This window comes from Acanthochromis polyacanthus, chromosome 16 (genome assembly GCF_021347895.1).
Source record: "Acanthochromis polyacanthus isolate Apoly-LR-REF ecotype Palm Island chromosome 16, KAUST_Apoly_ChrSc, whole genome shotgun sequence".
NCBI classification, from domain to species: domain Eukaryota; kingdom Metazoa; phylum Chordata; class Actinopteri; family Pomacentridae; genus Acanthochromis; species Acanthochromis polyacanthus.
The window spans coordinates 11,406,953-11,433,225 of NC_067128.1; the positions used below are offsets into that span (position 1 = coordinate 11,406,953).

Consider the following 26,273-nt stretch of genomic DNA (forward strand, 5'->3'; position numbering starts at 1 on the left):
CAAGTGCAATATGTACATGTATGGATGTAAATAATTGTTTCAGATCCTAACCTATTCAGTGCCCAGATGTGTATTTCTTCTTGTAGTATGTTGTCTGTTGTGTTCCAAGCCGGAAAAATGGTATTACTGCTCAAAGCAAATTTCTCTTTGAGGACAATGAAGTATCTTCTTTTCTTAAACTGTCAAATAATAAATATATAAAAGTAAAATTGACAGTATTTCCCCTTGAAGCATAGAAGGACAAAAGTATAAAGCAGCATAACATGAAAATAAAAAAGTAATGTACACAAACTTCAAAGTTTGTATCACTACAGGGCTAAAGTAAATGTACTCATCACAGTTTATCAGTTTATGTCTGTTCTCTCTGAATCTTTTTTACTGATGCAAATTTGTCTTTGATGCAGCTCACCAGGTAAACATAAGCAAAACATCCAGCAAAATCATACACTGAAATATGTAAACATATTTATATAGATTTATTTTTTATTTTGCTACCTGTTTTTATTTTGCTCAGCATTTAGAACAGTGTGCAAATAAAACAGAGAAGGACAAAAGCTCAGCTCGCCCTCTTAAAGCTCTTTATTCTTCTGCTGTGGAGCAAATGCATCCCAAGCATCATATGACACATCAGCAGCAGCAGCGTGGCATCGTGGGTAGCCTGGAGGAAGGAACAACTACTTCTGAGGGGAGATAGTCATGTGACTACACAATAAATTCACACATGAGCAGGTCTTTTCACAGTCAAGTAGATCCTTCAAGAATCTGTTGGGTCTCAAAAAGTCACTGCAAGGACAAGGGGATGACAATAGATCCCTTTAGTAGACCAGGAGGATTGCTTGAGATCACTGTATGTTGCACTGTATTCCAGTGGAGGTCTACAGATTTGTGTAAGATAAAGTGGCTTCTGGCTGATAGTCTATAGTACAAGAATCCAGAGTCCAGTAGATCTCAGCTGATCCCTCAACAGTCCAGCAGACCCCCGTGGTCATCTTTATATTTTAGTATATCATAGCAGATTGCTTTAGATTTCGTTGGACACCAGGCAATCTGTGTTTAGTGGACCCCAGTTGAAATGTTTTGATCCAGATTTTACTGTTCAGGGGCAATCAGAACATTCCTGTTGGTGCCACTAGATCTTCCTTACATCTTGTAGATTTCAGAATTTAGCAAATTTAATCAGATGTGCAAGTCTCTACAACTTTGTATAAACTTATTCAGATTCCCGTGGACAGGTTTCCTAAAGTCCAGGAGATCCTAACAGATCACTTTAGGATGTTTACCAGACATCACTTCATCTTTTAGATTTAAACAGACATGTGGATCCTGACAGATCCTAAATGCTTCAGTTTTTCAGATTAGATCAACTTGGATCCAGCAGATCTCCATGGTTCTATCTAGCTTTTAGTAGACTGCTGGAAACATTTAAAATCTTGTACAGTTACAATGAAGTCCAAAGTTAGTCCAAGATGAATCCAAAGTTAGAATGCTTTATGAATCAGTAATTTCTCTGTCTACATATTTAGATTTTAGAGTACAGCAATCATGCTACATCTGCCCAGTAGTGGATCCAGTGGATTGCTTTAAGACTCAGTTGAGTCCAGTAGATATCTACAGATTTCTATTGAGCCCAGTACAATTCCACACAGTACAATTTGATCTATGCAGTCTACAAAGTCTAGCTAATCCACAAAAAAAACCCTTCCAAAAGTCCAGCAGATCCCTGCAGTCTTTATATCCCAGTATATCCCAGCAGATTTTTTCAGAATTCACTGGATACCAATTTATTTAGCTTCAGAAGACACCACTTGAAATGCTTTGATCAAGACTTTACTGTCCAGTAGATCAATACAACCTCAACTTTTCAAATCAGTTTTCGATTGCAAAAGATCTCTTAAAATCAAGCAGATCCCAACAGATCACTGTAGGATGTTTACTGGGTAGCAGTTGATCTGTTTAGTTCAACAGGCTACTGGATTCTAACAGATCATTTTAGGTCCAGTATACAATATGGGATCAACTTGGAACCAGTAGACCTCAGTAGATCTATCTAGTTCTTTTGTAGACAGCAGGAAACATTTTAAATCTTGTATAATTACAGTGAAGTGCAGGGTTAGATTCAGTTAATTCCATAGGCAGAAGGCTTTAAAAAAAATCAATAAATAGGTTTCTGTATTCTCATTCAGTACACTGCAACCAACCTCCACCAACCAGTAAACCTCTGAGCAGCCAAGTAGTGCATCCAGTGGATCTCTTTAAGATTCAGTGGAGCCCAGTAGAATACAGCACAGTACAATATAGTCTACAAAATCCATATGATCCTGGAGATCTTTTGGGAGTCTAGTAGATCCCAGTAGATCCCTGCAGCAGATCCATTCCAGCCCAGTGTTTCATTGTTGGTCTGATGACGAGGAGCAGCAACTGAGGCCTCAATGTGAAACTGTTGAACCTCTATCATCATGACATCATGTTATGTTTCCAATCTCTTTTATGCCTTTCAAACCAGTACGTAATATCACCAGAGGAGTGGGTGGGGCCAAACCACAGCCTTCCCTCTGATAAAACCCTTCCTCTGTGTGATCTGACTGCTTTAATCCAGCAGCAGGCAGATTATGTAATCTGCAGCTTTAAGGAGGAATCCCTCAGGCTGCAGTACAGCGAGGAGTGAGCCGCTGCAGTAACAACTCAGCAAGATACGCCAGTGAACAAGGGACAATAATACACCTCAACACAAAAAAACCCATCTGACTGAGGTCACTGAGTACAAACTGAGCAGCAGAAGTGTCCTCCGTCTCCTTGTATCAGCATCTGGAATCCTCTGTTTAATATTTAACCAATATATTAACAGCAAGAAGCTAGTTTCATTTTTTGTTCTTGACCAACACCTAACCACAAATAATCCTGCAAGAGTCGCTTTCTCTGGACTCCAATCAACACAGTAGATCTCCTAAGAGTCCAGTATCCTAGATGATCAGTCCATAAGATCCCAGCAGATCCACAGATTTCAGAGGACGTCATTTAAGCTTCATGGCTGTCAGTTGGATTCAAGTAGGTCTATTAAGAGTTGAGATCTCTTGATTGTCTGCTGATCCTCCATTCTACTCAGTAAATGTTCCTTAACCTTGGACTCCTGAACCTTAGATCGCAGTAGATCTGTGTCCACATCTCTGGCAGTCAGTAGAAGCCAGCAGACACGTTTTAAGATATGCAGTTCTCTTCAGATGTGATAGAAGGCGAAAAGGTGAAGACTGGCCAAAATGTCGTCACTAAAACTCAAATTGGTTCTCACAAAGATAGCTGGAGATGTAGAACACACACGCATACACACACACGTGCAGCCTCCTGCAGGTGATGAATAATTTAAAGCTGCAGGAGAAAGTGCTCCGTCACCACAGAAACCCCGTCCGCCCCACTGAGGGCAGTTTGTCGTCGTCCTGCTGCAGTGTTCGATCACTCAGCTGATAATTCAATCAATCTTTGTTACCAGTAACAGAGCTACAAATATAACATCTATTCTGTAAATAGCTTCAATATAAGCTACTGTGCAGGAACATTGTTTAGCATCTCGGAGAGCTTTCCACAGTCCTCTGGTGGACTTAGTTTGCCTCATTTAGTCCAGACTGATGCCATGATGGTGAAATTAGCACTCTGTGTTCGACTGGGTTTAGGTTGATTTTAGATTTGGTGTGGGTTGATTTTGGTTTTAAATAGGTTTTTGGACCTGTTTCGGGCTGGTTTGGGGTTGATTTTAGATGTGGTTTTGGACCAGTTTATGGACTTTTTTGAGCCAGTTTTGGATTCAGTTTTGAGCTGGTTTTGAGTCCGTTTTGGGCTTAGCTTTGGACTTGTTTTAGGTTGATTGTCGATTTGTTCTGAACTAGTTTTTGGGCTTGATTATGCACTGGTTTTTGGATGTGTTTAGGACTGGTTTTAGACTGGGTATGACTTGAGATTTGATTTCAGGCTTGCTTTTGGACTTGGTTTGTGCTGATTTTTGGATTTGGACTGATTATGAGCTAATTTTGGGCTCAGCTTTGGACTGGTTTTAGACTGATTTGGGATTGATGTTAAATTGTTTTTTGAAATTGTTTTAGGCTGGGTTTAGGCTGGTGTAGAGGGGATTTTAGATTTGTTTTTGGAATTGATTTTAGTCTTGTTTTGGACCAGGTTTAGTCTTGGTTTTCGAATCAGATTTAGGATAGGTTTGTTGACTGTTTTGGAGTTAATTTTAAATGAATTTTGGATGCATTTTTGTGTTGATTTTGGATTTGGTTTTGGACTGGCTACAGACTGGTTTTAGGGTAATTCTTGTTTTGACTGTAGCTTGTTTTGCACCATCTTAGTGAATTTGACAAAAAAAATTTCAGCAGATTTAGTCCTTTTTAGCATCTTCTGTGACTTCATGTTGAGTTCAGGGCTGTTTTTAAACTGAGCCTCTCTTTATTCTCCTTTTACCAAACGAAAACTTTCACACATGCCCTGAATAGTGGCATTTTGTAGTGATCTGAAAGGAAAGTCTCAACTGTATTGCTTGATTGTTGTAAGTTAATGAAATCATATTGGAGTCCAATAAGGAGGCAGTGATCAGGATGATGTTAACAAAGACTTCCAGCCCGGGTGCTGCCATCTTAAGTCTCAGGTGTCACATTAAAGATGCTGAAGGAACACTGAAGCATCATGTTCAGGGTCTTGTGTTGGGGAACATAATCGATGGGGATACAGTCTGATGTGATGCATCGTCTCGGTTTTTGGTGACGATATCAAGTGGCAGTAAATTGAAAGGTGCACTGTAACAGCCAGAACACAGGGAGTTAAAGTCCTTATCAGAGGTGCTGGATGACATTCTGCTTCCTCTGAATCAAGGTTTTTTTAAATTGTCTGGTCAGCATGAACAATACTGCAAACAGATGCGAAAAACAAGCTTCAGAAAAGTGATAAACATGAAGCCGAGAGACACACCTGGTCTTCACCCTCCTGATCAGCCTGGCTCAGAGGCACTGCAGCAGGCAGGAACTGCACCTGAGACAGCACAGAGAGAGAGAGACATGGGGGTGAGAGACGGATCACGTGGCCCTCTGTCCAATGGAATGAATGGACTGTAAATAGGAGCCAATGGGGAGCAGGGGGCGGGTATAAAAGGCTGGGAGTCGCTTTAATCCGCAGCAGAAGACCCCCGGACCCACATCAGACCCCAGCACAGCAGACTGAACGACAGGTAGGAGCATCTTTAACCCCGACCAATCACAGCACCGCACAGCTGCTCATCAATACGCCCGCAGGGGGGAAAAAAAGAAAAAAACAGGGAGAGGCTGTGCGGCGGTCAGACAGGTCAGAGGGAGCCGGTGGGAGATGGTGGGTTACATGAACAAAAGCTGCAGACAGGCTGCCTGCTGGATGTTTACTGGTCGGTTAGTTGTTGTGTACAGGCTGCAGGGATGCCCGTCTCCCCCAGTGTCTGTCTCCCTGCAGCCAAACGACCTTGCAGTCCGTCCTGTCTGCAGGTGTTGCGCAGTCATCAGCGCACCAACATGAAGCTGCTGTTTCTGCCCAGTCTCCTCTAATGTGATGCACTCAGTCATTCACTGTCAGAGGACTCATCCGCAGATGGTAACATTTGTGCAGCTTTCAACAAAAAGGCCCCATCAAAAAAGAAGAAAGAAATCCACCTTAAATCCAGTCAGGCGTAAAAAAAACAAAAACCTTAATCTGCTCAAACAAAGCGCAGCAGAGGCTTCGCTCCTGCTGCTGCTATATTCAGGCTTTTAGCGTCTGTGTGCATTAAAGGCTCAGCTCCTCTGTGCAACAAACAATCAGACGGCGCATGCTCACACCCGTTTGATTTTTAGTCAATTTTATGGAGGTGATGACGTGATTCGGTGCAGCAGGAGCAAAGCCGTGCAATTCCCCGCCAGACATCGCTTGTTGGGTCCGTGTGGACCGTCAGAACCGGTTCGGGCTGCAGCTGAGGGTGCTGGAGGTGCTGAAGGTGACCGGGGCGTCGCGCAGTGCCGCAGCCGCGCCGTGAAGGGTTAAGCCCGGCCTGCTGCTGCGTCACTCCACGGCCTCCCGCAGATCATAATCAGCCTCTGTGTCCCGGTTTAGACTAGCACTGATCCCCTAAAGGGCTCCCTGATCTGATCCGAGCCGGGCCGGGCCGATCCTGACAGTCTCCTGGTACTGTTTTTTTAGATTCCTCTGATCCAGATTCCGGATCAGTTGATTCGGATTCTTGGATAGAAACCGGATTCTGTGATCCTGTATGTGGATACTGGAGGTGGTTTAGATGCTGGAGGTGAAAATAAGAAGATGCTGATATTGAGAGTGACGCAGGTGGAAAGGAACAGAGTACTTGTACCTGAGTACTGCACTAAAGTACATTGTGTGTATCCACATATGTATTCATTCGTACTGCAGTGAAGCTCTGGGGGAAACGTTGCATCCAGCAGCTACAGTTCGAGAAAAATCCCGATTTAACTGTCAAATATGAATTAATATAAAGATCATAGTTAAAGTAAATTCAGATCCATCTTTAGTGGTGACACATCAGATTGTGGGCGTTAGTCTGCCTTTGATTTAATTACTGTGGGATGAGGGCTAGTGAAAATGCAAATCAGTAGCTGTGTCTCTGTGGAAAATGTTTCTGTACCCACAGTTTTGATTGAGACGGCTTAAATATGCAATAATTTATTTTCTCTAATAACACTTAATTCTGAAACCATTTGCAACATATGAGATAGTTGTGTTTAACATATCTGCAGATTTCTACCCTTTTTCACCATTTGCCACTTAATTCCGAGAATTTTTGCATATTTTCATGATCCGATATTATAAATCACATTATAAAGATGATCATACCAGGGAGCTAATGCAAAAATATTAAAGGCGACATATTTAGCTAAAACATAGTGCCTCAAATGCTTTTATTCAGAAATGTGTTCTGTTAAAATTAAATCTAGATTCATTTTATTCACTTCAATGATTGATTATTAGTATTGATCTATAAATCACATTCTTTGTTTTCAACAACACAAACATCCTTTTTTTTTTTCCAAGTGCATTTGTGAGCTTTATTGGGTTTATCAACAGTCAGTCTCTAGCTGGAGCTTGATGGTTAAACAAGATGGTTTTTAAACGCTTTATTATCAAATGTCTGTTGTGTGAATTTGAATCAAATCAACAAATTGATTTGCACCTCAAACTGTTTCCAGGTCAGCAGCCCGGACGTCGTCATGCCTTTCGGAAACACCCACAACAAGCTGAAGATGAACTACTCTTCGGAGCAGGAGTACCCTGACCTCAGCAAGCACAACAACCACATGGCCAAGGTGCTCACGCCCGAAATGTACGCCAGCCTGAGGGACAAGGAGACGCCCAGCGGATTCACCCTGGACGACGTCATCCAGACCGGCGTTGACAACCCAGGTAAACATGATGGCCCCAACAGACCCTTTCACACCAATGACCATGTTACATTCATTCATTCAACCAAGTTAACAACCCCAGCCCAAGTTTCTCCATGCAAACATCCAGGTAAGCCCCCTCTAGATCTGGCAGCACCTTCCCCAAAACAGGGAACCATTGTCCAACCAGGTTACTACTCCTTCAGACAATCTGACAGGTGACTAAACCAGATAATCTCATCCACGAGACCACAGATTGAGTAACTCTTACACCACGCAACAGATCAACTTAATCCAGAGAACTGTTCTTCAGATCAGGTAGCCCTCCACAAGCCTAGTAACTCAAAAGAAGTTCACTCTTCTCCAGATCAGGTACCCACTCCCTATCCAACTAACCTTTCTTACCTAGTTAACCCTTTGCTAAAACCAGCTAACTCTCGGTGTTTGTCACCTTCACATGGAGATGCTGTGTCCCGCACTTCAGCTGCGGGTTAAGAATAAGCTCTTTAATTGGATCCACTTGTTACATGAAGTTAATTTCTGCTCCTTAATTCCTCACCGGGGAGGGAAGTTGTGTTGACTTCCAGTCTGATCGCCTGATCCTCCCCATCAAATCCAGCTTAATTCCTTGAACAGCGTTTCTGTAAAACATTCACACACTCACCTGGAAAACAACAAACCCCCAAAGTAAAACTAACAAGTGTTTTAATGTTATTGTGAAGGTCCTCAACAGGGATCTGATTGACCATGTTGTGTCCCTGCAGGTCACCCGTTCATCATGACGGTGGGCTGCGTGGCCGGAGACGAGGAGACATACGAGGTGTTCAAAGAGCTGATGGACCCAGTGATCGAAGACCGCCACGGGGGATACAAACCATCAGACAAACACAAGACGGACCTGAACTCTGACAACCTGCAGGTAAACGCCAATCAATAAACCTCAGCATTGACTGAAAAGATATATCCTGTGTTATTGGTTGAGTGATGATTGTGTGATTTAATTACATATCTACTGCAATCCTGAGGAATCCCTTAGACACAAGATCAGAACATATACCCTTCCCTCAGACCAGGTGACCCCTTAAAACCTGTATTTGGTGTCAGTTTGTCAACAGTCCGTGGTTCTGAGAGGACAACGGCTGACACCGGTGGATCCTCACTGGATTCTGCTGATGTTTCTGCTGACCTGACTCTGTTCTGTTTCAGGGTGGAGACGACCTGGATCCAAACTACGTGCTGAGCTCTCGGGTTCGGACAGGACGGAGTATCCGCGGCTTCTGCCTGCCACCTCACTGCAGCCGTGGAGAACGACGCGCCATCGAGAACCTCTCCATCGAAAGTACGATGTCACTTAATAACAAATACAAGTGAACACCAGCTAAACTAGTCTCTCCAAAATGTAACCAGTCAGCCTGGTCAACAAATTATATTAATTTAGGGACTGTTTCCAGGTGTTAAACTGCAGTACGGTAATATAATGACAGCTGAATAAAATGTCATTAGTGAAAGCTGTAGATAAAAACGGGTATTTGGTAGGAATATGGAAATTTTCAAACTATGCGACTACGAGAAGAGAAAGGTTCTATATATATTTAAAAAAACACAATCAAAGTAAAAAATGGTGCATGTGTATATCTGCAAAGTCTTTACATCAACAAGCAGCTTCAGCATCCAAATGATGTATCAGTAATCTGGTAGGAGACAGATGATCCACCACAGTTTAGACCCTGATGGTGCGTTCAGGGAAACTTTGACGATGCAATGATCTTGGCGTTTCTCTGTGGTCCTGCTGAGCCACTGAGGCGGACGAGGAACAAACTCTTCATTAGCCATGTTTTTTTAGTTCCGACTTGTAGCTTAAGAGGACGTGTCTTTATTTAGATATTTCCCATCATGCCTCGGTGAGCGTGTCGGTGAATGCAGCAGCAGATCAAAGTGTTATATAACTGCAAGCTCAGTGTTGTCCTGCTGAGACTCTTAATGAGCTCGGTCAATCTAATACCTCCTTTTTCATATTCAAATAAGACTGGACTGGACCAGACCGGACTGGGCTGGGCTGGGCTGGTCTGACCTGGCAGACCCGAGACTCTGCTGCCCCCTGCTGTCCGAAAACAGCACACACACACAAAACGCCATCGTTGTTTTAAAATCAAAAATTAAGTTAATCATATTTTATTGTAGACAGCAACTCACTGGATTTGTTTTTCCAAATTTTCCGCATATTCCGCTTCGTTATCTGGAGATTAAATTTAGAGATTCATAAAATTTAAGGAGTATTAACGCTTTTTGTTTGTTTGTTTTCACAGGGTTGTAATTTCCTCTTAATTCCCTGGACAACCTCTGTGGTTTTAGGTCTAATAACAGAGACAAAGCTGTGACAGAGTTTCAGTTGCTGGGTAGATTCCCAAGAAGCTGTTGATTTTCAGAGGAATCAAATTAAAGGCGCTTCTTTTTAATCAAATCAAGTAATAAATTAGCCAATATTTACTCACAGGAACCTTTCTGTTAACAGTTGATTAACAAACAAGGTAACTCTGACATTTACTTTTACCAAAAAAGCTGCCTTTGATATGAAAATCTTTAAAGCACATTTAAAACAATAAGTAGCTGGATCTCAAGTTATATCCTGTCTAATAAAACATTTAGTTTAACTGATTCTGTAGAAATTACCATCAGGACACTCACTCGGTAGCCAGACTATTCTCTATGACTGACACTGAGTAGAATGGTCTGACTGCACCTCATTATCTGTAGGTGGAAAAAGCTCTGCTGGCTTTGTATTTCTTCTAACCAATTCCCATTGTCTTGGGTGGAGCAAAGAACAGGGGTGGACTAATGGTGTTAACTCAAAATGGTGACAAGGGAAGAGTTTTTGTGAAACCTTTGCGTGCAGGACCGTGAGAACTATCATTAAAACAAGTAAAAACAAAAATAGGAGGGATGTCCGACTACCCAAACTTTCAGCAAAACTTGAAATTTTCAGAGTGGCAGTTTGCTGCCTGGAGGTTGTTTCCTGTAGTAAGGGGGTTTTGAAACTTTGAAGCTTTTGAAAGGATGGAGATAAAACAGCCAATAGCAGGTGAATACCCACAGTCTACATCCTGTTAGTCAGACTAACTAAGACCATAAAGTGATGCTCTTGGGGAACTTTTAGCCCCAAGTACAGTCTTCTGACCTGACGGCTCTGAAGTTTTGACCCGTTTCCCTCTTACCATTCGCATCTGCAGGTTTGGACTCCCTGGACGGAGACCTGAACGGGAAGTACTACGCCCTGAAGAACATGACGGACGAGGAGCAGCAGCAGCTGATTGATGACCACTTCCTGTTCGATAAGCCCGTCTCCCCACTGCTGCTGGCGTCCGGCATGGCCCGCGACTGGCCCGATGGCCGTGGCATCTGGTCAGTATGACGCTGACGTTTGACCTGCTGACATACAGAGTCGGAATCATGACACATGTAGGTAGTTATTTGTAGGAGTTTGGCTCTCCTCCGACACATTGGTGTTTGGTCCAGACCTCATGAGATCGAGTTTGTGTTTCAGAGCACAAATGTGTTTACAAACCTGCATGTTGTCTCTGGAGCGCCTCAGCTTCCTGTTTCGCTGTCGTTAACCTTTCCCTCTCGTCGGCCTGCAGGCACAACGACAACAAGACCTTCCTGGTTTGGGTGAACGAGGAGGATCACCTGCGTGTCATCAGCATGCAGAAAGGAGGCAACATGAGGGAGGTGTTCACCCGCTTCTGCACCGGACTCACCAAGGTCAGCACCTGGTCTCACCTCCTGCTTCCACCAGTGCTGCTCTTCTTAACAGCCTGTCTCATCTCACCATCTGTCTCTCTCTCTGTCTGTCTGTGTGACAGATCGAGTCCTTGTTTAAGGACCGAGGTCATGAGTTCATGTGGAACGAGCATCTGGGCTATGTCCTCACCTGTCCGTCCAACCTGGGGACGGGCCTGAGAGCCGGAGTCCACGTCAAACTGCCAAACGTCAGCAAGCACGAGAAATTTGGAGAGATCCTGAAGAAGCTGAGGCTGCAGAAGAGAGGAACAGGTACACGGACGGATGGGCGTCTGTCTAAATGACAGACATAAGTGGACAGGCAGATATATAAGTAGACAGACGGACAGATAAACCCACAGAAAACTGACTGATGAAAAAGATTGATAAACATTAACAGACAGGTCAATAGACAGGCAAAGAGACAGAAAAAGGCGGCGACACAGACATATGGTCAGTCGTACATGTCGTGTTTACATCATTTCCTCCTGTCTGTCTCTCAGGTGGTGTGGACACAGCAGCAGTAGGTGGAGTCTTTGACATCTCCAACGCCGACCGTCTGGGCTTCTCAGAGGTGGAGCTGGTGCAAATGGTGGTAGACGGCGTCAACCTGCTGGTGGACATGGAGAAGCGCCTGGAGGCAGGCGACAGCATCGACGACCTGATGCCTGAACAGAAGTGAACTGTATCACTGTAACCTGACACTTCCTCCCCCACCCCGTCCTCCTCCTCACCTGTCACTCCCCCTCCTCACCTCTCCACCCCACCTCCCCTCACTGTAATCGATCAGAACCCGTCCTGTAGCTGCAGGACACGTAGAGCCGCTCAGTTAGACTTCAGTCTTCCAACATGTGAAGGATTTTCTATTTCCTGTCTCCACCTGTTGGACTCATCTAACACCTGAAATATCTAATAATAAAGTCTCTGTGGCCCAAACTAAACCCTGCTGCTGCTCACCTGTCGTCATTCACACACACTGACTCACGCTTCAGATCCGCTGGCTAGAGACATGTGGAAGAACTCAGACCCGTCTGTTGCCATGGTTACAGTCTCTGTGCTCCTACTGGTTAATTTCAGATATGTTGAGGAAGTCCTTGTACAAGGCGAAAGAAATTGGTTAGTGTTTTTGTTGGGATGGCATGAAAAACGTCAGCAGTCATCCTCTATGATGCACTACAGATAAAACCAACTGTCACGCTGGAGGTCTTCAGCAGACATTAGAAATGCATCACATGGATGCTTTTTATTTAACTTCATGCCGACAAAACATTCAGGTGCACTTCAGTTAAGCAGTAATTCCTAGACAGCTTACTTGTAGATCAGAAATTACATTTAAAGATCTACAAATGCAGAGTCAACTGGAACTACAAAACTCAACATGCTGAATTAGTATAAAGTGTTGAGTGGATGAAAATCGGGGATAAATAAATTGATCCAAGTGATGAATCTTGGAAATGGCTGAATGTAATTTAAAGGCTGTTGAAATATATCTAACCATAATGGATCTGTGGCTTCTGTAAACAAGACTGCCAATGCCAACATTAGACTAATGAAATATATTGACACAAACCTGATTTTATATGATCAGTATTGTTAAATAGTCCAGTTTAAATGAACTCTGACAGGTGAAGTGAAGACCAAATCTGTCATTTTATTCTGAGTTAAAACTTTTCTCCAAACTGTTTTCTGATCCCTGAAGAACTTTAATGTCACATTTAAAAGCGCTTTGTCTAAAACCTGTATAACAGTCACTGAGGCTTATATTCCTAAATATCTGAGTGAAATTTAAAACTGAGGCAGCTCTTTCAGTGAGATTAGTTGCTTGGTGAACTCACCGACGTCTCAAACACTCACCTGTCAGCTGCAGCTGCCTCCTGATCCTTTGGGTTCAGACCTGATGGGGATTCTGGCTCTGAGACAGGCTGATGTGTGCGGACGCCACCTGGTGGTGATGGAGAGTTACTGACAGAGTTCAAAAGTCAAATCCAGACTTTCTAAGCAGGATGTTCTAATGGATCTTTACAAGTCTGTAGATCTTTAGCTCATAGTAAACCTGGTAAACAAAAGAGCTAAAATCAAATCTGTGTTTGACAGCTTCAGCAGCTGGATTCACCAAACATCCTGAGACTAAAGGAAAGCTCTGAATCCTTTTCACAAAGCAGCTCCTGAGTCTGAGACACATCTGTGAGACCTTTAAATTAACCTCGTGTTAAAATTGGTTTGTAAACCATCTAAAATGTTTGAAATGGCATCCATCACTGATCAGGTCCTTTGTGAATCCAGCTCCTCTTTGCAACATTTCAGGTTTGTGAATGAAACTCTGTTGACTTCCGGGTGACATCAGTTCAACGACAATTTTCATTCTGGGTTTTAGAGGTTTGTTGAAGTCCCAGCACCGTTATTCAGAGAAAGAGAGTCAAAAACCTTTCACTATGGTGTGAAGGACTAGATGCTGATATCCCTTCTTGCATACATGAGACACTAAGACTCTGTGGGATGGTAAAGTGAATGGGAGCATTCTCAGGGTCATCAAATGGGTGCCGTCCTTCATCTGAGTTTTGCTGATAGGCCCACGACACCTACAGAAGGTTCAGCAGTGGATCCTAGCATCCCAGGTTCACCCCTAGATGCCATCTAACCACAAGCTAAATTCACTTAAATGACATTTCAGCAAGATGTTTTTAGACGATGCATCTGAAATATCTTAAGTCAAACAATCTTGAAATGATCTTGTTTCGAGTTGAATTTTACAAGAAAACTCAAAATAAATTTAACCCTTGTTGTCCTGCAGGTCAAAATTGACCCATTTTAAAGTTTGAAAATGTGAAGAAAAAAAATTCACTGTGAAATTTCTGATGTCCACATTTTATAAATTTTTGAACATTTTTTTGGTGGAAAAAAAAATGGTGAAAATGCTTCTTAAGAACATTCACATTTTAAAAAAAAACAACAGCCAAAATCCAGCGAAATTCACTGGAATTTGGCTGATTTTTTATGTGAATGCTCTTAAAGAAAATATTCTGGCTTTTTGGGAGATTTTTATTTTTTGAAAATATTTACAATTGTTATATATTTTTTATTTTTAAAATTTTATTTCTTGCCAAATTTGGGGATTTTTTTCCAAATAAAATTTTTAAGGGAAACTTTTAAGGAATTTTCTTGCTGAAGATTTTGCAAATTTCTTTATAAAATTGGGGAATTTTTGGATTTTTTTCAGACAACGAAACAATATTTTTTGGTGCCCGTAAATGAGGACAACAGGAAGGTTAAGACACCTAAGCTTGACAATCCTGGTAAAAGAGCTTAAAATAAGTTTCCCCAGCTAATTTTAAGATCTCAAGATTCTAAATATCATATCTTATTTCAAGAAATCTTACCAAGCCATTTTTAACTTTGTCTATTAGCAGATTTTTTTCATTTATTTCAAGGTAAAAGTTCTTTGAAATAAGTTTTTTTCTTGTTTTGAGAGGGGCATTTTTTCCAGTGTATTCCAACACCTTCATGTGACCGTACAAACTGAGAAAACCAGCGTTTTCCAGAGAGCCTGACATAAATCCGTGCTGCATTCAAGATGTTTAATGAGACACAGGTGAACCTGAGGTCCAGTCAACAAACATCAACAACCAGCTGTTGGCCAGCTGACTGCTCACACGTACAAAACAAATCAACATGAAAATAAGGTGAGAAACTATTTACACACAAACATGGACTCACTCTCCACATGACACCGCCCACTATCCTCCTGTGGGCGGGGCCAAAACACTTGCAGGACAGTCGCTGCAGAGGCTCAAAATGAAACAAATGTAAATGACAGCAGAACAGTTCCTGTGTCTCCTTTTGACAACACTGAACTTTAAGTCCCACCATCCCTTGCAGGAGTCAGTCATGTCCATTCATTCAGAAACTATATGGAGGTGCGTTTGTTGTGCTGAGAGGAGGTGAGGGAAACCCCGTACAGACAGACAGAGAAACAGACAGTGACATCATCATCAGCAGAAGAAGAGCAGGCTGCATCATCAATAACCAGTAATCAGTCAATACTAGTGTCCAATCAGCAGACAGAGCAGAAAAATAGAACGGTGAAGGAAGTTCTTCTGCAGCACATTGCTGATCATCTCCAGTTATTGTGTACATTGATCAGTTTCCCTCTACACTGACATGGATTATTTAAACCAACATAAGACTCCTGCCAGCAGCCAGGCGACACAGAAAACTAATCAATAACTGTTAATCAAGTCATCAATTTATTATTCAAGTCATTTTTAAAGTAAAAATATCAAATAAGTCAGTTCCAGCCTCTGGGTTCTGACTCAGTCAACTACTCCTCTTTGTGTTTTGGAGAAAACAAGATGCTTGAAGACATCAGTTTGGACATTTTTACTGTTTGCTGATCAACTGATAATCAATTAACCAAATATCAACCAAATCAGTTCAACATCACTCTGTTAGTTCCTGCAGATGCTTATTTAAATCAACGCAAGAAACTGGAAAACTTTCAAACTAGCTGTCTGTCTACATACCGGTGTCTTTCTGTCTGTCTCCACCTTCACCCGTCTCTCACCGTCTTCCTCCCTCCATCAGTCCCTACCTGTCTCTCTCCTGTCTGTTTCCATCTTTCTCTGTCTCCACCTGTCTGTCTCTCCATCTGTCTCTGTACCTGTTTGTCTACAGTTTGAGCTCATTGGCGATCTTGGAGGCAATGTTCTTGAAGGCGATGGACGTTCCTGAAATCCTTTTAAAGCGGACTCCGTTGAGCGAGAGGCGGGGCAGCTTGCACACCTCCATCTCCCATTGGACGAGGCTGTCGGCGTGTCCGTCTCCATGGACGCAGAGCAGCAGGAAGCGCTCGCGTTGCTCGTAGTCACAGTTGTTGGCGTCCAGGACTTTCCTGATCTCCCTCATCATGTCCAGAGGCTCCATGGAGGACGTGGTCTTCATGCTCCAGGTGAACCTGAGCGAGCGAGGCTTCGACTCCTTCAGCTGGGGAGTAGCAGGAGAACCGGGCTCCTCCTTCTGATCGGATGACACGTTACGACTGGAGAAAGAGAAGACAAACAAAAATCAGGGTGTAGTCGTCCACAGTCACCTTTCTTCAAACTGGAAGAGCATCTAACAGCAGGTCTGTCCTCTCAGGCTGGTGTCCAGAAGCTCATTTGTCTTGTAACCCTCTGAACCCCCAAAACTTTCTGGCTTTTTCGTTTGCTCCTGCCAAATTTTTACTCACTGTAAGCTTATTTTTACTGCAATATAAAGTCTAGTACCTCTACAGAAACAGCACAACCATGACTAAAAGTAGAGAGAACACAGAAATAATGCCATAAACCAAAAAAAGTTATATTTATTTTACAAAACTTGGAAAAAAAACTATAATCAATCTACACTACATTATTCCAAGTGTCCACAGGTCTTACCAAGATCCAGTTCTGCATGCTAGAGGCATTTTATACCTGCTACCAGCTAGGCGATTTCACAGAACATCCAAATCAACTCTAGAAATAAACATGCTGAATGTATCTCCTAACAACTAGCTTCTCTGTATACAGGTTTAGAGTCGTGCAGCCTTTATTTTTCTGATCAAGCGTTTTTTGTTTTTCTCTCAGTCTGTCTAATTTGCCTCTAAACTTGTCTTCTCTGAGCTGAAACAGAGCCTGCAGTTCAGCCAAATATTGACAGGTTTGTCACGATTATTGGTTGTAGCTTGGCCAATCATGGCTTCATGGAAAGGAGTGCAGATTTGTTTCCCCTTTCCACAAGATCTGGTACAAATGGTTTAATCTTGCTGAGTTTTTAAATGAGACGAGTAGATAATTATTTTGATGAAATATCACAATTCTAAGGTTAGTTTTGGTATTTTTTTTTATCATTAGAATAGCACATAACACAGGATTAGTACATGTACTATTGCAGTGTTTAAAGTCTGGCAATTCTTTCTGGCGGTGATAAATGGCTTCATTTCAGTGATCTTCAAAAGATAACGCATTTCAAACCCAGCAGGTCGGTTTTGTGTTGCAGAGTGTTCAATTAGGTTTTAGTTTGTTGTTTTCAACCAATGACAAGAAGTTGGATTAAGCCTCTGCATTGGAACAATCCCTGACAAAACCATGTAATTAAAAGGAACTCCACCAGACTGATAATTCAGCTGTCTGTTCACACCAGCGCTGACAAACTAATACTGCTCTCTGATTGGCCAGTTAGTGTACTTCCCACCAACCTTCCAATCTAATAATAATAAAATAATTATAAAATTACTGACATTAAGCTTCACAAAGCAAAATCCTTTTAGACTCACCTGGACCCTTCAGGTCTGCCATTTCTCTCAACCTCTGACACCCCTCTGACAGCAAGGACACGAGGAGGGAAGAAGGGAAGGAACAACAGAAAGACCCAAGAGTGGAAGGAAGCAAGAAAGAAGACACGAGAAGGGAAGGAAGAATAAAAGGAAAGATTGCAGGTGAGACACAGGAAAGAATGCAGAGAAGGAATGAAGGAAGCAAAGTATCAGTTTCAGTATTGATTAGCAGATGGAGAATCAGATACCATAGCAGCAGAAGGGAACAGAAGTATTCTGGTTTTGCTCTCAGATTCGTTTCAAATTTATATGGATGTGATGCTGGTCCAAACTGACACCATGTTTATTTACAACAGCCAGACCTGATGTTCCACCTGTCTACCTGCCATCAGACAGATAGGTGAAAGTATTCCTTGCTCTGGCGTACCTGCGTGTAAGTTTGGAGGTCAGTTTGGAGAACAGGTTGGTGGAGCCTCTGGCCCGTGTTTGGGCGAGGGGGGTGGCATCGTGTGACAGGCTGGGGGAGGCAGGAGGGCCATTGTAGGTGGCAGTGCGTCTCTCTCGGAGTTGACCTCCATGGAAGGTGCTGCGACTCGCTGTCCCCCGAGGGAACCGCAGCCGGTCAGGAGGCGTGGCTCCACTGCTGACACTGTGGGTGGAGGCTCCACCTGCAGACCTCTGAGTGGGTGTGGTCGCTGAGCTGTGGGGATGTGGGCAGACAGGGGGTTACTGGTGAATCTGTGAATCAGTGGTTTACCTGGTATGAATCAGCTGGTGGACTCTACCTGTTCTCTTTGCCGTTGTGGACCACAGAGTGGCGATCTGTGGAGTTCCTCTCACTGCAAACATATGTGTTCCTCCTCGTCATGCTGGACGATCCAACCTGTGACACAGAACTAGTTAGTCGGATTGGATCTGGGGGATCATTGTAGTTTTGCCACTTAGTTCAACTCATGCATTCTGTGTTTGCAAGGGTACATGTGACGTACATTTTGTAATTCATTTAAGTCCGCAAGGGTCTGTGTGGACTCCTCTACAGATGTTCATCTGCAGCCCAACATTTGTGACTGTCCACACTGCCAGTACTCTGAGTCTACACGTACCAGGAAAACAAGAGCCTTTGAAGAGATACTCTGCCATACACACCTTTATAATTCATATTTACAAGAGCTGTAATTCAAGTTGTCAATGCGGCTCTTTGAAGATGTTCTGATTTGCACATGCTTTCCATTTAATTCCATTCAAATTCTTCAGAAATCCCGTGCATTGTCAACCCTCTTTACTCGACACACCTCAGGAGTAATCACATCAACAACACATTGCAGCATGAATAGAACTGCACGTGGATCCACTGTCTACTTTCCAACTCCGCACTGGTCTCTGCACATGGACGCAGAAAGCATGAACAGATTTTCAGATGGCAATTTCATCCCATAATTTTGTGTAGTGGCAATGTCATTTAGACTCGGTCTAGGTGACAATTTTTGCTTCTCTCTCTGCGTTTCTAGGACAACAGTCTGCTCTCACACCTGTGTTCACCTTACTGACAGGTACACTCACAGTGGGAGTGGCTGATGCCTTCCTGCGCTCGGGGATGTCGGACACATTGGGGTTGTTAGCGTTCCCCAGCAGAGGACTGCCCGCCTCCACAGGACTGGTCTTTTTGTTCTGACCTCCCCCCTCCTGCTTCGCCTCCCCCTCTGCTGATGCTGCAGCCTGATTCCTCCTGGGATGAGGAGCAGCTGCGGAGACTGGACACATGGAGGAGAGGAGAATGACGGGTTAGTGACTCTCATACATACAGTCTGTTAGTGTAACGTGCATCAAACCCTGGTTCCTGTCCTGGTGTGTACCTTGGTCGCTGTACCTCCTCTGTTTGGAGGAGGTGGAGGAGCGCTGAGTGAGGAGGTGAGCAGGAGACTGGCTGCTGCTGGATGGACGTGGCTTGAGCAGAGAGGAGGACGAGTCGCCTACCTCCACCTGAACAAAAAAACAAAACAATGGTTAGTCTTGTCAGTGTCTGCTAGCTTCACCTGTGGTTACCGTGGTAACCTCTCACCTCAGCAGTCTTGCGTCCCAGCAGAAGGTAGGTGGCAGTGATGTCATCATACTTCATCTTGGCCAGTGAATCGTTGATCTCGTCTCTGGAGTAACCCATCCCCACCATCAGGTCTGACCCACAAACAACATCAACGCACGTTAAGACACACTGTTGCAGCATCATGCATGTGTGTGTGCTTTCTGTGTGTGTGTGTTTATTGTGTACCGATTCTCTTCTGGTCTCTGATGTCCAGCTCTGGATCTGTGAAGGGCTTCAGCTCGTCTTCATCAGAGCCACTGTTGATCCAGCGATCCTTCATGATTTGCTGAAGACGAAACATTGAGTTAATGTCCAGGTAACACCACTAAAACCAATACACTGACACATTGTTGATATATTATCCTATGTTCTCACCTCCAGAGTTCCCCTCTTCCCCGGGTTCAGCACCAGGAAACGTTTCAGCAGGTTCTCACAGTCAGTTGACATGTAGAAAGGAATACGATATTTACCTCGTAGCACCCGCTCTCTCAGCTCCTGTAGACAAAAACCCAAACATGAGACTCACTGCTGGACCACGGAAACCAGACCCGCCTTTATTTTAAAGAAGCAATGCAAGTGTTCCGGAAATCCTCATCTAAATTGCAGACGTTCAGTTGTTGATGTAGCGAGCAATTTCTCTTGGTTTCCAGTCTTTGTGCTAAGGTAGGCTAAACATGTCCTGGACTTGTTGGGCTTTTCCTTTACATCTCTACAGACAGACAGATCAGAAGAACTCCACATGTTACTGAACAGAGGACATGCTAAACTATCTGGCTGTGTGCTACTGACCTTGAGGTTCTGTCCATCAAACGGCAGAGATCCACTGACCAGAGTGTAGAGGATCACTCCCAGACTCCACACGTCCACCTCTGGACCATCATACTTCTTGCCCTGAAATACACAACCAGTCACAAATTCGCACATTTAAGGGGTTTGTAGTTTCATTAAGGAAAATGTTACACCTTGCTACTACCACACAGAGAGAAATGTAAGACCTTCTTGCATTCATATCAGGAAAAGAATGGTGGGAAACCAGCAGTGCCAATAGTTTATTATCTACATACATTTTTAATCAGTAGCTCATTCTGTACTTCCTGGCAGTATTAACAATAATTCAGCATGATACAATCACTAAGTTAACACGAGCTAGACCTAGATATGCAGAAAAGGTTTTGCTCCAACTGAGCAACCATCAAGGCTCGCTTTATTCTCAGCTGCAGCGGTAGTAGCAGTGTTTGCTGCAACTCTGATGACTGAAACTCTGAATCGACTCCTGCAGGGCAACCTGAATCTGTAAGTGTATAATCTGGCAGCCCACAGCAACACAAGAGCTGCAACTAATGTTGCTCTTGCACAGTAGACAAAGACAAAGGGTTCTCTGTGGGGTTTATAGAATATTTAAGCCTTCTGACATCCTCTATGGATTTAGTGAGAGAAGTGAGCTCAGTGTTTTAAGAGCTTTAGACACAGACAGGCTGCTGGCTGAGTTCTGCTGTAAACCTTCTGATGCGGGTTTACTTCAGACTCTTTTTCACTGTACTCCATTCAGCAGATGGGACAGCTAAATGGAATGAATATCTGACTGCAGAACAAACAGTAGCTGCTGTGGCTACTGATCTATGTTATTAAAACATGGTTTCTCCTTTTCTGTTTGTAGTTTCACGTTTCAGTCTGTGTTACTTTTGAATGCACATTTTAACTTCTGGTTTTCACACATTAAGTCACAGCACATGGTGTTCAGGTGTTAGGGTGGCTGACTGGAAACGGGCGGATTTCTTGTCATTAAGGTTTACATTTCACAAGCTAAATCCATAACAGGCAACATGCAACAGACACATAATCAGTCAAGTGATCAATCCTAAAGCAGAGAGCCTGTCATGTTTTATAAAAACCTAAAAATGAAAGGCTCTTTCTCCTCTAAAGCAGGTTTCTGAAGACTTGAGTCTACACTGATAAATACGACCTATCTCCAAATGGACAGTACAATTTCACATGGTATAAAAGACTGCTGTATGGAAACATGAAATGAATCTGGTTATATATGGCATCACTTGTTATGTTGTGATTGTAGCATCTTCCTGTTTACCTGGAAGAGTTCAGGAGCAGCGTAGGGAGGAGACCCACAGAAAGTGTCCAGTTTCCCTCCGACAGTGAACTCATTACTGAAGCCAAAGTCCGCTATTTTAATATTCATGTCTGCATCCAGGAGGAGGTTCTCTGCCTGCAGAAGGGGAGAGACAAGTATGAATCCAACAGTAGCATATATACACTCACTAAGCACTTTAAGGAACTCCTGTCCAATCAGCCAGTCATGTGTCAGCTGTTAATGTTTACATCAAACATCAGGATGAGGTGAAATGTGATCATAGCGCATTTAGGTGTGGCCTGATAGTTGAAAAGTGGTAAAACACAAAAGCCATCCCATAAAGAAACTCTTTTTTGATGAGAGAGGCAAGAGGGCAGACTGGTATCACCTGACCTGTGAGCCAAGAACAGAAATGTGAGGCTGTAGTGGGTGCAGGCTCACCAGCACTGTCAGCCAGAGTCAAAAACACAAGTTAACAGATCAGGTGTCAACAGTCCATGCTGCTGCTGCTGCTGCTGCTGCTGTAATGGGGTGGGGAATGTTGGGTCCCTTATCAATCGTGGTCTGAATGCCACAGCCTGTCAAAGTGCTGTTGCTGATCATGTCCAACTGTTTATGGCCATAGTTTACTGTCTTGCAATGGCTGCTTGCAGTAGGTTAAACACAAAGCTAAAGTTCGATAAAGTCTGTTAAAATGATCAAACAGTCTATGGATAGCAAAGTTTAATCGTTTAGTTGATGAAACATTCACATCCCTAATCTGAATCCAGTAAAATATTCTTGGAATGCGATACAACAGGAGATGGGCAGCATGAATGTGCTACAGAAAAAATGTAATGAATCATGTGAATTTCAAGCAGAATCTTAGAGAAAGGTTTCCAACATCTAATCAGCTGCATACTGCATGTATGGTCATGATGTGTTAGAATTAACTGTAAGTTACCTTAAGGTCACGGTGAACTATGTGCTTCTGATGGCAGTACTGAACTGCAGACACAATCTGTGGAGAGAAAGGCAGACAGACAAAGTGTTCGGGGATTCAGTTTTGTTGCCTGATCCAGGCAGAAAAGGTGAAACTGACCTATTCCACTGCTGTATTATGGGATGCAGGTACTGTAACTCTAGCAAGTCACCACGGTAACAGCAGAGTGTGTATGTGCACATGTGTGTGTTACCTGTCTAAATTTAGCTCTGGCCTCCTTCTCCTTCATCCTCCCATGAGCTACGAGGTAGTCAAACACTTCACCTGCGCACACACATTTAACACACACAAGACAAATGAAGGTCATCTGTTCAGAAGTCATGTTAACAATCCTGCCTGTCCTGGTCTCACTCCACATCGACACAGCTTAATTTAAAATGTTTCATGTTTGGGTCTAGTGTACAGATGACTGACCTCCGCTGGCGTACTCCATCACCAAGTACAGCGTCTTCTCTGTCTCGATAACCTCGAACAGTTTCACTGCACACACAGGCGACACATGTTCAGATTTAAATGCTCTGTTTTCAGGCCAAGTACATTAACATCCTAATCAGTCAACATATGCTAGCTTTCAAGAACCTGAAATATGTTAAAGGACGAGTGTGAAAGATTTAGGGGCATCTATCGGTGAGAATGCAGACTGCAACGAGCTCCCTCAACCTTCCGTTTCCAAGCATGTAGGAGGATTACAGTGGCCGCACTTCATTGTAAAAACACAAAAGGCGTGTCCCATCTAGGCTACTGGAGAAACATGGCAGTGCAATGTGGTGGGTTCTGTGGACAAGAAGCACTGTCTACTGCAAATAGGACAGGTTCATTCTAAGCTAAGATAGGCTGGGATGATCCTTTATTTCTCCCCACATCAGGGGGAAATTTCCAGTGTTACAGCAGCAAGCATCTTTCAGAGCAGCACTAATCATATGTACAGTAATGATAATAATTATAATAAAAAATAATATGTACAATATATACAAGAATGAAGCTAACGAAAAGAGTTAAAAGTGATTGTAATCAGCGATGTACTGGTGCTTGGAGAAGTGGGTATACTGTTCATTTATGCCCCTAAATTTGTACTACTAAAGCATTATTATGAATTCTAGATTCCATTTCTGACAAATGATCCCCCTGAATACACACATTGGTCCTAAACACAATCAGCTGCAATAAACTCAATGTGGAGAATCAAGAAGTGACTGATCAAAAATGAATCAAATCAATGTGACTGCATGGTTAACGGTAACTGTCAGCTGATCTGAGGTCAGTTTTACTTACCGATGTTGGGGTGATTTAAGATCTTCATTATTTTGACCTCTCTAAAAAGCTGATAAACAAAGAGAAAACACAGCAGGATTGTTACTCTGATGTGGTGACTGTTCCCAGGCTGGATGTGTACTGTATCAGTCTAAGTACTGATTATGTGGAAGACCGTAACATTTTACAAGATGTGTTATTATGTTCTATTTTCCCAACTGAGTCTCACCTTCTGCAGGCTGGTGGGGTTCAGCTGGGTCTTATCAATGATCTTGATGGCCACCTGTTAAGGAGATGCAGACGATCAATACTCAGTATACGTGGGTGTATCAGTAATATCTCCCAGCAGCCTTTCTGTCTGCAGTTCACCTCTCGTCCCGTCAGGATGTGTCGAGCCAGCTTTACTTTAGCAAAGTTGCCCTTCCCAATAGTTTTCAGCAGCCGGTAGTTTCCAACGTGTGGCGCCTCGTCTCCGGTGGACGCAGAAGAGTTTTTACAGCGAGCAGAGCGAACGGAGCGGGACAACACCTCACCACGCCTATCATCTGCTGAGGCATGCTGGGAAAAGAAACAGACACATATTATCAGTTTAACAACAAACATGTTAAAAATAATTACACTTGCTAATCAGGACACAAAGTCTGGTGTTTGGTCCACTGAAAACAAAGCACGAGTCTTTATTCCACACCCTTTCCTCCATTTTCCCTTTTAAAAAAAATACACTCACTAATTACAACATCAGGACCTGAACAAGTATTATTTCAATCGTCATTAGAAATGTCTTGGATAGACTATAGGATCACTGCAACATCTTTCAAGACAACTGAAATCAAGACAACTGAAATCTTCATACCTCTAAGACATGATCAGTGACCCTACAGAACTTCTCAGCACCATTTGAACCTCTCCTCGACAACTCCTGAGATCCTCTTAAAGATTTTCAAAAAGTAACAAGACCACCTAGAACCTCTTCAAACATTCCTGTGTCTGTAGTCCTGTCAACATGCATTTAATGTTTCTAAATATTTGCTGGAACCTGTTCTAGGATAGTTAACAAACTCTAAGATTCCCTCAAAACTTTTCAAGAGTATTTGAAGCATCTTTAAGGATGTCTGAACCCACCCACAGCATTCATAGAACTTTCGCATCAAATCTACCACCTGGAACTTCTGTAATATCTTCCTGGAACGCTGATATCTCCACAAGACCCCACAAACCTTTTCAAGGATTATTGGAACCACTCAAAGGTCCACTGAAATCTGTCGTGTGGAACCTCTTGCCGATATCACCTGGAACCTTCCTGAGAAAGTCTGGATTTGTCTCAGTGGTCCTTGAAAACCCCAGCAGCCACATATTATGTGCCAGGACAAATTTCTTTAATGACCCTGCATTTATCAGTGGAAATGGAATTCACCCAAAAACCTTTTTTAAAAAAAAAAAAAAAGCCTCTGAGCGTCTCAGGCAGAGAAAGTTAATACATTTTTGATCTAAAGCCTCCTTGAGAACACGGGGAACCGCTCTAAGGATGATAGGACTTTTCTCGGTGGCCCTCGGTGTTACCAGGACTGTGGGGACCCACAATAGTAACAGTGCACTACATTCCAGGACACCTGGAATCTTCTTCCTAACCTGAAAAAAACACTTCAAGGCCCACACCTGGACATAAAGCTTAAAGAGGTGTTACTCTGGATCTTGATTTGAGGGAGATTTAGTCAACATGAATTCAATGGAAGAATATTTTTAACTCGTCTTGTATGTTACGGCAGACTTAACTTTACTACATACTTATGAGGTGACCGACGAACGCAGAACAAGAGTCAAAGCAGCAGATCACACTTACATTTTCGGCGTCCCGCTCGTTGACAGTGGGCAGAGGGGTCCTGGTGGACATGTTACCCGGGTCAGTGTGAAAGAGGTTCGGTCATGAAGCCGCCTTTCCGCCCTGGAACACCTGTCTGAGCTGTCTGAGAGCTGCTTGAACTTCAGGTCGGGTTTACCTGAGCAGGTTACCACCCGGCATCACTGGCTCCAGTCCCGACTACAGGGCTGGAGGGTTATCTGGCCCGGTTCGGCTCGGCACGACTTCTTTTCCGGCAGTTTTTAACCGACATCGATCCAAACGGAACCTGAGCAACAGTTCCTCTTTGCTGGCTAAGTTAGCCGGCTAGCCCGATAACAGCCCGGCAGCACCGGGTGTGCGTGTTTGTGGGACCAGCGAGAGTCCAGGCCTGCCTCCTGGCCTATGGTAAGGGTCGTCTCGATGAACTAGTCCGGGTTTCGTCAGCTCAGCTGCGGTTCGGTCCGTTCAGCTTTTCCTCATCCTCTTCGGAGAGGCTCTCCGTTAGCAGCTCCGCTAGCCTAAGCCAAGATGGAGGACTAACCCAGCCCAGCGCGCTGACGATATTGGACGC

At 43.4% G+C, this 26,273-nt stretch overlaps 2 protein-coding genes and 2 long non-coding RNA genes across 5 annotated transcripts; 1 reads left to right on the forward strand and 3 right to left on the reverse strand.

Annotated features, from left to right (window-relative positions):
- Positions 1 to 561: 561 nt before the first annotated feature.
- LOC127537682 (uncharacterized) lies at positions 562 to 5,183 on the reverse strand. The gene is made up of 2 exons (XR_007947474.1): positions 4,957 to 5,183; positions 562 to 4,784 (listed from the first exon to the last, which is right to left on the reverse strand). It is a non-coding gene; the product is annotated as an uncharacterized LOC127537682 (long non-coding RNA).
- On the forward strand, positions 5,105 to 12,115 carry LOC110963895 (creatine kinase B-type). The gene is made up of 8 exons (XM_022212416.2): positions 5,105 to 5,212; positions 7,206 to 7,419; positions 8,162 to 8,316; positions 8,604 to 8,736; positions 10,625 to 10,796; positions 11,033 to 11,156; positions 11,258 to 11,447; positions 11,678 to 12,115. The coding sequence occupies exons 2-8, from the start codon at positions 7,227 to 7,229 to the stop codon at positions 11,854 to 11,856; spliced, it is 1,146 nt and encodes a 381-aa protein (XP_022068108.1). The 5' UTR covers positions 5,105 to 5,212; positions 7,206 to 7,226; the 3' UTR covers positions 11,857 to 12,115.
- Positions 10,640 to 11,141, reverse strand: LOC127537684 (uncharacterized). The gene is made up of 2 exons (XR_007947476.1): positions 10,960 to 11,141; positions 10,640 to 10,820 (listed from the first exon to the last, which is right to left on the reverse strand). It is a non-coding gene; the product is annotated as an uncharacterized LOC127537684 (long non-coding RNA).
- A 2,620-nt stretch (positions 12,116 to 14,735) lies between the features above and the next one.
- LOC110963894 (MAP/microtubule affinity-regulating kinase 3) lies at positions 14,736 to 26,273 on the reverse strand. 2 transcript variants are annotated; one of them, XM_022212414.2, is made up of 18 exons: positions 25,703 to 26,271; positions 24,232 to 24,420; positions 24,092 to 24,145; positions 23,884 to 23,932; positions 23,026 to 23,091; positions 22,805 to 22,875; positions 22,573 to 22,629; positions 21,630 to 21,764; positions 20,333 to 20,434; positions 19,919 to 20,038; positions 19,730 to 19,829; positions 19,523 to 19,635; positions 19,317 to 19,443; positions 19,024 to 19,214; positions 18,249 to 18,346; positions 17,891 to 18,163; positions 17,464 to 17,508; positions 14,736 to 16,209 (listed from the first exon to the last, which is right to left on the reverse strand). In XM_022212414.2, exons 1-18 carry the CDS (start codon positions 25,751 to 25,753, stop codon positions 15,840 to 15,842), a joined length of 2,211 nt encoding a protein of 736 aa, XP_022068106.1. In that variant the 5' UTR covers positions 25,754 to 26,271; the 3' UTR covers positions 14,736 to 15,839. The 2 variants fall into 2 exon arrangements, with proteins under 2 accessions (XP_022068106.1, XP_022068107.1); XM_022212415.2 differs by lacking the exon at positions 17,464 to 17,508 and having other exon boundaries at positions 25,703 to 26,273.

Excerpts from the sequence above, each read along its gene's own strand:
- LOC110963894 (XM_022212414.2), bottom strand. The coding sequence starts at position 25,753 with ATGTCCACCAGGACCCCTCTGCCCACTGTCAACGAGCGGGACGCCGAA. Across the intron at positions 23,092-23,883 it reads CTTAAATCACCCCAACATCG|TGAAACTGTTCGAGGTTATC; the intron begins GTAAGTAAAACT and ends CTGTGTGTGCAG. Across the intron at positions 18,164-18,248 it reads CACAACGGCAAAGAGAACAG|CTCAGCGACCACACCCACTC; the intron begins GTAGAGTCCACC and ends ACATCCCCACAG.
- LOC110963895 (XM_022212416.2), top strand. The coding sequence starts at position 7,227 with ATGCCTTTCGGAAACACCCACAACAAGCTGAAGATGAACTACTCTTCG. Across the intron at positions 8,317-8,603 it reads TGAACTCTGACAACCTGCAG|GGTGGAGACGACCTGGATCC; the intron begins GTAAACGCCAAT and ends GTTCTGTTTCAG. Across the intron at positions 11,157-11,257 it reads TCTGCACCGGACTCACCAAG|ATCGAGTCCTTGTTTAAGGA; the intron begins GTCAGCACCTGG and ends TCTGTGTGACAG.